Here is a 12,313-nt window from a genome sequence, read left to right on the forward strand (position 1 = left end):
ACAGGCTCGCAGTCCTCTGAGCAGCAGATCGTAGTTCCTGCTTGTGTCCTCCTCGTGTGCCAGTCGCCTTGAGACAAAGAGTCCACGAGTATGCAATTTTCGTGTACTTTTTTCTCCTTCGTTGCCGATAGCAGATGTTTTTTTTCCATCGTGTGGCTAAGTCGTATTTTCGCAAATAAAAGAGATGGTGAAGAGCAGGAGATGGTACTAATGGGTTTTGGCCCAGCTAGCGAAGGCGAAGAATGACCAGACGAGGTGAGAGGATCACGTGAGAGTCGTCAAGATGAACGACAGATGGGTGCACAAGAAAACCAACACTGCCTACATTTTGCGACGAAACTTTCTCTCCGCGAATGATGAGGGTACTGTCACTCATTTGTCGTACGTCGATCCTTCTGTTCTTGGTCTCTTGCAGAGCAATCACGTGGCATATGATATACCCTGCATCTCTGAGGAGATGTAGATCAGCTTCTGTCAGTTGTCACACTGTTCTATCATTGTAAGTGCAAAGAAGTACATCTCATTTACTTCGTGACAAATTTACTTGGAGTTATAGTGCGGTTTACCTCACCGCAGCGCAGAAATCTGACACCGTGGGATCCGTCTCACTCATTCTAGCGCTTTATGGCGCTGTCCCACCAGCTCGACACCGTGGGATGCATGCTACATCATTTTACCGCTCTTTAAAGTCGAACGGAAAGGAAAGTACGTGGTATTAGATGTTGTTTGAAGGTCTGCATAAAGTGTGCTTGTAACTTAATATAAAAGAAAGGAAGAATGAAATAGGTTTGTGTAAGTGATATGCCATTTAGAAACGCGAGTGAAAATGAAATTATCCTGTCTCGACTTGTTAGGTGGAAAACACTCTCCATTTCTGGGAATGCGAGATATGTTTCAAAAAATGTCTCACTGATCGATGGTCTCTGTTCGCCACTAATACAGCTAACCTGTCATATTGATTTTATGCAGAGAATAGATAGAAATGGAGCGATAAAACGAAAAAAAGTTTGAAGAGCCAAAGTTCTATTATATAAAACTGTATAAGACGTACAAGCAAGTATTGAAATATGTCAAATATTGGCATATTTCAATACTTGTTCTACATAAACATTATATTTATGTAACATTTTGAAAAGGTAAAATGTAGAAAAGAGTTTAAAGAATGTATACAAAGTAATAAGCGCATAAAGTTGCTGTTATTATAACTGCCGCAGTTGAAAGTTGAAGACGAAATCGTTGAATGGCATTGTGACAAACACATACTTATGCACTGCTAGTTTATATAGAAAACTTAGGGCATGAAATGTGGTAAATTATGAGATGTTTGAAAATATATGTGTGTTATTCTTTTCCCTGGAGCATCTTTTTGAAATAATTTTTACTTATTCTTCTCCTTTATTCCCAATAATATGCGCTTAGTTTACTATATCCGTACATCAGAATTCGCCTCGGCAATTCGTTCTTCACTCCCCCTTCAAAATTCGCACTATCCACCACTTCGTCGCGGCGCGAACGTCGCGCGCGGCGTTGATTAGAGAGCAATAGGGAGGCGGGGTGTAGGTGATCTCAGGCGGTCGTGGAGAATGTCTAGCCGGTGGAGCGGCAGCCGTAATTACGCGGAGGCGCGCGGTGCCGAAGGGAGGACAGAAGCGGTCAGCCGGTTTTCACGGGTACCTCTTGTCCCGCACCCCCAGCACATTTATCTAACGTCGTTGGACCCCTCTTGCGGCTTTCTGAAGTTTCGTTACACACATTCATACACACGTTACAGAATAAGCCAGTTATTTATGTTTACAATCTGAAGGTCTCGCTAATGCCGGACTTCAAACGTTTTTCTAGTGATCGCTTCCCTTGCTTTCAATTATCAATGCTAATTCAAAGCAGAAGCACTTCCCTTAAATTTCTACCATGGAATTAAAGTCGTTTTCCTCAAACGAGGCTTATTTTACTATTTATTTTTAAAGAAAAATATGCATTGAAAGAAAATTTCATCGATGTTCTTGTGTAGTCGGGCGAGTGTGGCGCAGTAGGTTACAGGTCCGTTGTAGCTTCACGGTCGATCGTTCGCAACCGCCCTATTGCAAACCATGCCTCTCATCCCTGCGGGGTCGCTAAGTTGGTACTACACCTGTCTGGGAGAATAAAAACTCCTCCTGATCATCGGCTGGTCCCCACAAGTTATTGGATAGGCCAACACTCGTTCTAAAACCTCAATTATTACGAACTGCAGCAAAACGCGTTTGCGCATCTCAAGTGGACTAATACCCCAGGTACTTTTTGTGGGTGCGAGACGAAAGGAACCCGTGAAAACCGGCTGATCGCTCCTCACCTGCCTTCAGCGCTGCGCGCCCCCGCGTAACTACCACCAGCCAGACTCCACGACCGCTTAAAGGCATCACACCACGAATCTGAGGTGGTGCAGATTTCAGGTGGAGTATTCGTATACAGGATGGGAGACTACGGAGAGGAGGGTGATTCCGTCCATTTCTTCTTAATTGCCGTAAAAAACGGCCCGAAAGATACGGCTTCATTCGTTTTGGCGCACCATTTTGTACAAGAGGTTCTATTGGAGCGCGCCAGTCTTGTGCGGCGCCGCATCTTCCGGGCCGTTTTTTACGGCATTTAGCAAGAAATGGACGGAATCACCTCCCTCTCCGTAGTCTCCCATCCCGTATACATATACTCCACCTGAAATCTGCACCACCTCAGATTCGTGGGGTGATGCCTTTAAGATCACTTAGACCCCGCCCACCTTTTAAAGTAAACTGAGCGCATATTATCGGAAATCAAGGAGAAAAAGTAGGTCTTTCTGTCCAGTTGAAAGATATATTATCAAAGGCATATCATAGAGTATCAAAGAGTCAAAGATTTGATGATTGATAAGAGTGATATGCGACATTCACCTCATTTGAGCAACTTCACACAAATAAAGATTATCTCAAGAATATGCTGCAGGAAAAAGAATAATGTGCATTTATTTTCACACATCTCATAATTTCACACATTTCACGTCCTAACTGTTCTGTACAAACTTCTATAACTATGAGTGGCAGCATGGCTATGCGAACGACAAATAAATTTTGTCGCTAAATATCTCATTATGTTACTGAAAAACTATTTAAATGAATGTTTGTGTTTATATAGAGCGCATGTTAAATATTTTGATACTTGCTTGTGCGTTTTGTACAATAAAATTCTGTATGGTTCTTTATACTTCTTCCGACAGCGTTTTATTTCTATCTATTCTCTACATAAAATCAATATAACACTTTAGGTGTGTTAATGGTGAACAGAGCCCTTTGTATCTTCCTGATATACCTTTAGGTACAATGTATGTTTGCAAGGCATTATTCGCGCCTCGTTAGGCGTTGGATGCAAGGTTCGCCCAGCTAAATAAGCAAAATAACTTCCTAGAAAGCGAAAAAAGTAAAGAAATATAGCATTACATAGACCAGTGGGGCATTTTTTGAAACAACTCTTGCATGCCCAGAGATGGATGAGTGATTTGCATCTAACAAGTCAAAACAGGATAATTTCATTTTTACTCGCATTTCTAAATGGCACATCACTTACACAACCCTCTTTCATTCTTTTCTCCTTTTATATTAGATTACAAGAATACTTAATCTAGAGTTTCAAACAACATCTAATACCAAGTACTTTCCCTTTCGTTCATTTCTGAAAGTGCATCATAAGAGCTGCGTTCGCAGCAAAAAAAAACTCGTCGTAGACGGAGACGCGACGAAATGGACGGGGAGGGTGGTGTGGACGAGGGGTCAGCAAGACGTAGCACAAGAGGATCAGACGCTGTCAAGAGACGCGCGAGGTGCAATTAACGACTCTCATCAGCCTCCTGAATATGGCACATCATATAGATACCTCTTGACCATTCCCCACTTTTTGTGTAATCCTTTTTGCTATAAGTGAATAGTCTGAATATTCTATATTTAGAAGATCTTAAGACTTGATTTTATATCTATATTCCTTCGACACCGCAGAAAGACAAATTTGGAAACATTTCGAAATATTAGATGAAGCTGTTGTCTCTCTACTCAGCAATTAGTTTGTGCAGTTGTCATAAAACGGTTCACAATGTCTGATTTACTTTAAACAAAACTGCATGGAATTACTGTGCGGCGCTGGTACACAATTATCCCGCTGAGAGCAATTTCTGGCGAACCTATCCCGAGCCGTGGAGTCCTCAGAGTCCCCAGTGCTTTCTGACGCTGGCGCATCAATTCGACGCCGTTAAACCCATTTCACCCGATTTCGTTGTTTCTCAGCGGGGTGGAGGTAGGAAGAGAGAGGTCGTTAGATATCCACGCTCGATTATGTGCAGCCGAATAAGCATCTGTAGAAGAGGGGGTCGGTAGGCCATAGCAGCCATATCTCAGGCTACCTGTGATTATTAAGCCACCCCCATCACCACGTCGCTGAGGTGGTGTGCCGCGTTTGTATTGCAGTTACGTGATAGAGCTGATTTCTAAGAAAGTTCGAAGAACAAAAAGGCAACAACGTAGCACTGCGGAAAGTGAAAAGAACTGGAAAATGAAAATGCCAGAATTGGACCAAACACGTCGAAATTTTCTAGAGGAACAAAACAACAATAAAAAACAAAAAGCTGACAACGTTCCAAAATTTTGAGCTTCGTAATGGTTATTGCGTAACAGTTGTAGTAGTCGAAAAATTTGTGATACATTTAGTGAAGACACCGTATTGAACTGCAGCTCCGAAACAGGATAAAATTTGAATTTCCTATGTTGAACTGAATCAAGTTCTTTTCAAATCACCATTTATACGTCATCCTTTTTGTCGTTCTTCTCGCATTTCGTCAACCATAATTATTTTATTCTTTTGAAGTGTGCTCCTCTAAAAACAGCTTTTAATCATGCTATATAATAACGCGCTTAGTCTGTGTGTGTGTGTTTGTCTGTGTGTCACGAAAATACTCCATAATGATGCAAAACTTTCTACTATTGAGGTGCCGAACCATCGCCGTGCACCTGATAGGGGAGCACTCTACCTCTTCACCATTGTGCAAACGTAGGAAAAAATGTATGTTGACTTTGATAAGGCAAGACAGTTTCTCTCATATGTTACTTAGATACTTAGATACTTAGATGATCCGTCTTCACTGGACGTGCGGGCCCCAGCATCTCTTCCACTCGTTTCGTTCCCTCGCCATTGTCATCCAAAATGTTCTCAAGCTTCGCGAGTGACGCTGACGAGGTCCTTGAGCCGTATCTAGCTGAGCTCTCAGCTGGTCCATCCGTGTAGCGAACACTTCGCTCTATTTCGTTGGCGGTCTCCCTCGAGGCCGTTTAACATCTCTTGGGATTCACTCTAGCGTTCTTTTAGTCCATCTATCGTCGATTCTTCTCATAATGCGACCGGCCCATCTATGCTTTGCTTTCGATACATATTCCGTTGGGTCGCGAAGACGGGACATTCCTCTTAAGTCGGAGCTGCGAAGACCGGTTAGGTGTTATGTGTGCCGGTTAAACTTCAGGAGGCATCTCTCAAGGGCTCTGTGGGTAGTAAGTAGCTTCCTAGACGTGGCAGCGGCGTCTGCCCACGTTTCCGCTGCGTAACAGAGCGCTGGAAGAACTGTCGAGTCAAGCAGATGGGCAAAAAAATCTTGGTTCGTCAGTTGGTCCATAGTTCCCTGACGGGTGCAAGTGCTGCCCATGCTGCTCTCATCCTTCTATTCAGTTCTTTCTTCTAATCGTTTTCCATGTTCATAGAACGTCCAAGGTATACGTATGACGAAGTTTCCACGATTTGGGAGCCTTCAAGTTGTACCCCTCTGTCCTCGCAGTAGGCGTTCTTCATGAACTGTGTCTTCTTTCTTTCTTGTCTTTTATTCGTAGTCCTATTCTCTTCCCTGCTTCGTTCAATTCGTTGAGCATCGTTTCTGCTTCATTGGTACTGCTCGAAAAGAGAACGATGTCGTCCGCGAAACGAAGGTTCGAGAGAAATCTTCCATCAACACGTATGCTCCTTTCTTCCCAGGAAAGTGATTTTATTATCCATTGCAATGCAGCCGTAAACAGCTTTGGCGATATAGTATCGTCTTGTCGTACCCTCTTTCCAATGGGTATGGTGAGAGGGCGGTGGAAAGGCTGTATTCTAGTCGTGCATCGATCGTAGCAATTGGCTAATGTCCTCACATACGACGCGTCCACACCTTGATCGACCAGCGCTGACAGTATTGCATTCGTTTCTACGCTGTCGAAGGCTTTCTCATAGTCGACGAAGGTTAGAACAAGAGGCAGGCGGTATTCCCGGCAAACCTCTATGACCCTCGACACGGTCTGGATGTGGTCCACGCAGCTGAACCCCTGATGGAATCCAGCTTATTCTTGAGGCTGGGCTTCATCCAGCGTCCTAGATATGCGCGTGAGGATGATCTTGGTGAATACTTTGCATAACACCTTCAGCAAGCATATCGGACGGTAGTTCCGAAGGTCCTCTCGGTCACCTTTCTTATGTATAAGAACGGTTCGCGAGGTCTTCCACTAGTCTGGGATCGTTTCTTTCTGAAGGCAGGATGTCGTGTGCGCTGCTAAGATTACATGAAGCGGATGACCACCAGCCCGAAGAAAGTCTGCTGATATAAAATCAGGTCCGGGGGCTGTGCCAGGCTCCATGCTCTTGATAGTGACTCGTACTTCCGAAGGGAGAATCCGTGATGGAGCTTCACCAGTGGGGATGACCGGGCTTGACACAGGAGTTGATAAACGGGAAAAGTCCGAGTAGAACCTCTCCGTAATAATTTTCATCTCACGACAAGAAGACGTGCGAGTCCCGTCTTCTCTCAGCAAGATTGCTAGCGGAATATTATATTCGCGGAGATCCCTACGGCACTTCTTTAGACTCGTTCCTCTTTGTGCTGCTTCCAGAATCTTCTTCTGCCTGTACTTCAAAAGATCCTCCTGCAACGCTTTTCTGCAGCTAGTGTTTGCCACTAACTGCTCAATGTGCGATGCATTCGGATCAAGCCTCAAAGCCCTTCTTTCCAACAATTCCTTGGTGGTCTTCGTGATTCGGTCCAGGTTTGTCGTGCGCGGCTTCGAGGCACGTTCAGCACAGGCACGTAATCCTCTGAACAGCATCTCGTAGTCCACGTTTGGGTCCTCCTCGATGTGCCAGTCACCCTGGGACAAGGAGCCCTCGAGTACGCAATCGTCGTAGACGACTTCTTTTCTCCTTCGTTGCCGATAGTAGACGTCCTTTTCCAGCGTGTGGCTAAGCCGTATTTTCGCACGAAGGAGACGGTGATCAGAACCACTACAAAAGTATGGTACTACTGAGACGTCAAGTAGACACCACCTCCGGTTGGTGAGAATGTGGTCGATCTCCGCATGAGTCGCGCCATTGGGCGATTCCCATGTCCACCGATGATGATCTTTTTTTCATGAAAAGTAAGTTCCCATAAAAGAGGCGAGCGACGGACAACAGCCCGGCGAGACGATTGCCATTTTCATTCCGGTCCCTAGTCCAAATCTTCCAATCCTGCATTCCTCTTCTGTGGCCTCTCCTAGTTTTGCGTTGAAGTCTCCGACAACGAACTTGTAGAAGGACTTCTCGTTGCGGACTATTTCCTCCAGCTCCTCGTAAAACGCGTCCAATTCAGAATCATCAGCTGCTGATGTTAGTGAGTAGCAGTTGATGATACTGATGGGTTTTTGGCGCAGAGGGCGGAGGCGAAGGATGGCCAGACGAGGTGACAGGATTTCATGAAAATCGACAACAAGATGGATGACAGATGGGTGCACAACAAAACCAACACCGCCTACATTTCGCGACGGAACCTTCTCTCACCGAATGACGAGTGTACCGTCATTCATCTGTCGTACGTCGCTCCTTCTGCACTTGGTCTCCTGCAGAGCAATCACTTGAAATTTGATACCCTCTGCAGCTCCGAGAAGGGCATGCAGGTCAGCGTCTGTGGGCACTGTTCTCACGTTGTAAGTACACAGTCTGAGACAGTCTCCATGGCGAGTCGTGTGTGTGTCGCCTTGGTCCAGAATCAATGACGTCCTGAGCAACCTGAGATTTGATCGCCTCTCACCGGTCGCCATACCGTCCGACGTCTGAGACGGCAGGGCCCAGTGTACAGGGTACTGACGCAGTGGATATGCTAGAGTGGCAAAAAGTCTCATATGTTAGTGGGGGTGAATAAACTTTTATGTGAATGTATACTTCCAAAGTTGCAAACTATCATCATGATCATAATATATAATAACGAGCTTAGTCCGTGTGTGTGTGTGTGTGTGTGTGTGTGTGTGTGTGTGTGTGTGTGTGTGTGTGTGTGTGTGTGTGTGTGTGTGTGTGTGTGTGTGTATGTTTGTGTGTTTGTGTGTGTGTTTGTCTGTGTGTCACGAAATTCGAAAAAGGAGGTGTGACGGGTCCACCCGGCGTCGGTTTGGTGCGCCGGCGCCAGATAGCTATAAAATGGGTTGCGACGAGTCCACCGGCGTCAGATACCTATAGAAGGGGGTGCGACGGGTCCACCGGCGTCAGATACCTATAGAAAGGGGTGCGACGGGTCCACCGGCGTCAGATACCTATAGAAGGGGGTGCGACGGGTCCACCGGCGTCAGATTGCTGCGCCGGCGCCAGATGTCCCCTGTCGCGTGTGTGCATCCGCGTATGTGTGAGTCTCAGTCAAGAAATTCCAAAAAGAGAGGGAGACGGATACCTTCGCGTCGGTTTGGTGCGCCGGAGCCTCAACGCAGTAAAATTGGGTGGGACGGGTCCTGCGGCGTCGAATTCGTGCCCCAGAGCCAGATTGCTCTAGAATGGGGAGAGACGGGTCCCGCGGGGTCGGGATAGTGCGCCGGTGCCAGGAAGCTATAGAGTGAGGAGGGACGGGTTCCACTGCGTCGGATTGGTGCGTGGGACCCCAAGGCGATAGAATGGGTTTCTATGGTCCCTTCGCATTATTATTTCCCTGCATGTCTCCCTGATGCTGCTAACATCCTTTCTTCAAGAAGAGGAAACACACGTACGAACGGATGCTTGAATACAATACATAGTGATCAGCAGTTTACGCAATCTCACGTAGAACGCTATTTTTTTCACTGCGATAGTGATATTCATGTCATTTTATGCTAGCACTTCGTTCTTTGCTAATAGTTGAGAACGGAGGAAACTCATACTCTGAATGTTTCCAAATTGTGGAGATTTGAGAGAAACATGGATGTAAAATCAAGTTTGATTGTTTTCCAAATTTAGAACTGATGCGCTTAGGGAAAAACCATAAAATCTTTCATCTCTGCTTAAATTTTTGGGTAAAAAATTTGAAGAGAGCGTTGATAGAAAAAACAATTCTAGTTTTACAAAAAATTTGGCTACTGTTATTTCCTACTGATCGGTGAAGGCGAGCGAAGCGAACACTAAAAAAGCCTGAAGTCCGGCTAAAGCCGAACGTTCAGGCTGGTATTATATAACTCTGTATTTTGATAAAGAAGCAGAACTCTTCCATCATGATTCCAAAATTGTGTATTTTTCAGCAGATCAAAAACTTGTTGCCTGCATCGGCATTCACCGAAGCGACGCCTCCTCGGTGGTTCCTCTGCTGTATGCAAAAAACTCTCTGGACCTCTTTTCTTTTTGCCTTTAATGGTCTTCGTCTTTCCATATAATAGCGCATGAATAGAACTGCACAGTTTTAACGAAGCTCTTTCCCACTAGTTTTATTCTTTGCTCTTTTTGCCCCTCTCCAAGATCTTAACTTATCGCCATTTTATTTCTCTTTTTTGTGCGATTGTGAAAGATTGATCTTTCGTAGTCGTAATACCAAGAAAACCCTTTCCCTAGTTCAGTACCTCCCCATTATTCCATTGCTCAAGGACCTGAGTTTGCAGGAACTTGACTTCTGCACTACATTTTGTGTAACTGTGCACAGCTATCCTTTTCCTAAAGCGGATTTCATGATTTGACTATGATTTCGGTCCAGCAAACGCTAATCATGCACAATTACACAAAGGCCCCGCAAAAAACTCCGCATAACGGTAAAAACTGCAACATTGCAATTTTTCTGCAAGTAGTAACAGCGAGATAGAGTAGACGTTGCTGCAACGGCACTTCATCTTTGGCAGTCTTTTATTGCATTAAAGAGCCAAGTGAGAATTCGATATTGTCTACATACCCTCGACGGCCATATTATAACCTCCGTAAGTATGCGCTTTTCTTCATGCATTCCTCCAACATCCAGCAAAGAAATTAGCACATTATCACTCTTGTTGTAGGTGCTGGTAGCTGGTCTTGACTGTGCAAGAACACTGTCGACATCACATTTTAAAACTGATGTAAGAGGAGCTGAATGGATGGAATAGAAAGGTAACGTTAAATTTAAGAAAAGAGAAAAAAAAAACCAAAAAAAAAAAACACAGAGAAAGTGCAGTTTGCGTTAGTCACAAACCTTGAGCCACGCGACCGGAAACGACAGCTTCCTGTAAAAGTTAAGGAAAAAAGATGAGTTCTCTTACTGTATTCGCTGGGAGCTTTTTTGCTGTACACTGGAAACAAGTCCAGATATCGCCAGCCTAGGTAAATTCACTATCACTATCAAGTTCTGTTCGGTGAAGAACTAAGACATTTATATTACTGCCACTGTCAACTTAGAAATTTGGGAAGCAGAAGTGATATTGGGCCTCAAAAAGTTCTTCAAGCAAGTGTCAAACAGCTCATTCTCTAGAAATAACAAAGTGAAATTGCTTGAAATTTTCAATTTCAGCTTCCACAAATTTTCGCGTTCCCACAGCAATCATGGCTAACTGCGGTGACCTCGCTGAAAGACCACTGTCACATCTGACTCATTCGTGCGTTTCTTCGAAGTTGGGTCCAAGAATGGAAAGCGTTAGTTCGAAATTACTGAATAGGAGGAAAACAACTAAATTAAAAGGTTAAGAAAATGCGAAGAAGTTGAAAAGCAGAAACAATAAGTTCATGTTCACCTCCTAGCAAAGAATTTGAAAAAAGAACGATCCCTGGAAGTATGTGATGCTTGGCTCCACGTCACTTTTCCAACACGAAGACAGTCAAAAACTAGTTCTTCAAGTTCTTTGTCCATAACAATTGATCCTCTCTAATTTCTCCTATTTGCATAAGAACTATTACCGCGTGTGACGTATGAAGAGTCATCGACCGAAACATACTGTGATTTTCTTCAGATTTTAAAAGCAGCAATTTGTGGTACCTCAAGCAGGATATGGAAGGTTACATGAACGTGAGCACTAGCTTTACCAAAAAGTGCGGCGCTCAAAAACGACCAACTTCACAACATTTTTTCCCTTATTTAACTAGGACTCCAACGATATAGTCACCATCTATAACATGGCCTTGCATTATAGGCTGCACATGAACTAAAGGTGTCGCTGCTCTATAATTCTGGTAGCTGAGAAGAGATATGTGTAAACATGCTTGGGGAATAACAAGATAGGTGCAGTTAAAGCGCAGACTATATGGCCAGCGATAGAAAATGACTTGCTACAATCTTCCTCTTCATATCCTTCAGTCTTCCTCACTAGACAACACCGGGGATGAAGTCATAGAAAGAACGATGACTAATGATGCGAAGTCTTTGAACCAACGCTCAAGATGTTCATCCCTTCCCTAAAAGATTACTAGCGCAAGTGTAAATTGAGTCAGCCGTGTACGCTTACAAAACATAAAATGATAAAGTTTCTGGCGTTTATCAGTTTACTTGGGATGCGCCCCCACGTTCCCTTCAATTCAGAATCGTTTGAGGTTCACAAATATGTAAATGGCCTAAACAATGACTTGCGGTGGCTAGCCGATGTGTCAAGTCAGTGTTTTTATCCTCCCAGACAATTCTGTTACCAACTTATCGACCCAGGAGGGATGAAAGGCTTGGTGAGTTCTAGGACGAATTCGAACCTCCGATTGATTACAAAACATATAAGTTCAAAATTTACAAACGTGAAGAAAGACCCCTACATGGACAACTCACAACGCTATTTTGACAAAGACGTTTTGACATCTTTAAAGAGCATTTTACAAGTGTTGGGCGAGCGTTGAAGAACTGCTCTAATTTCTTTTTTTTTTCAAGTCCACAAGTAGAGTTGTGTCCTAAATATGGAAGAAACCATGTAGTGCCTAATGTTAGTTTGACTACTTATTTTTTTACGCATGCATATCCTTATCCAATTTTATACTTTCTTAATCGCGCACTGATGATCATTGTGAATGTCTATCAAAGTGCTTCATCTTTTTGGCAGAGTTAAAATTTCCTGGGACCACAAGTTGGGAAAATGAGACTCAAAGAACAACTCAACAACGGATT

General features: G+C 44.1%; 1 protein-coding gene across 2 annotated transcripts; it reads right to left on the reverse strand.

Moving 5' to 3' along the window:
* Window positions 1–6,518: 6,518 nt before the first annotated feature.
* Window positions 6,519–11,355, reverse strand: RB195_022398 (uncharacterized protein; the record flags this gene model as incomplete). Of its 2 annotated transcripts, XM_064209507.1 has the most annotated exons (5): window positions 6,519–7,290; window positions 7,825–7,883; window positions 10,157–10,326; window positions 10,497–10,553; window positions 11,334–11,355. In XM_064209507.1, the coding sequence occupies 5 exons, from the start codon at window positions 11,353–11,355 to the stop codon at window positions 6,519–6,521; spliced, it is 1,080 nt and encodes a 359-aa protein (XP_064065388.1). The 2 variants fall into 2 exon arrangements, with proteins under 2 accessions (XP_064065388.1, XP_064065389.1); XM_064209508.1 differs by lacking the exons at window positions 10,157–10,326; window positions 10,497–10,553; window positions 11,334–11,355 and adding an exon at window positions 7,453–7,795 and having other exon boundaries at window positions 7,841–8,165.
* Between the last annotated feature and the right edge of the window lie 958 nt (window positions 11,356–12,313).

This window comes from Necator americanus, chromosome X (assembly GCF_031761385.1).
Source record: "Necator americanus strain Aroian chromosome X, whole genome shotgun sequence".
Classification (NCBI taxonomy): Eukaryota; Metazoa; Nematoda; class Chromadorea; order Rhabditida; family Ancylostomatidae; genus Necator; species Necator americanus.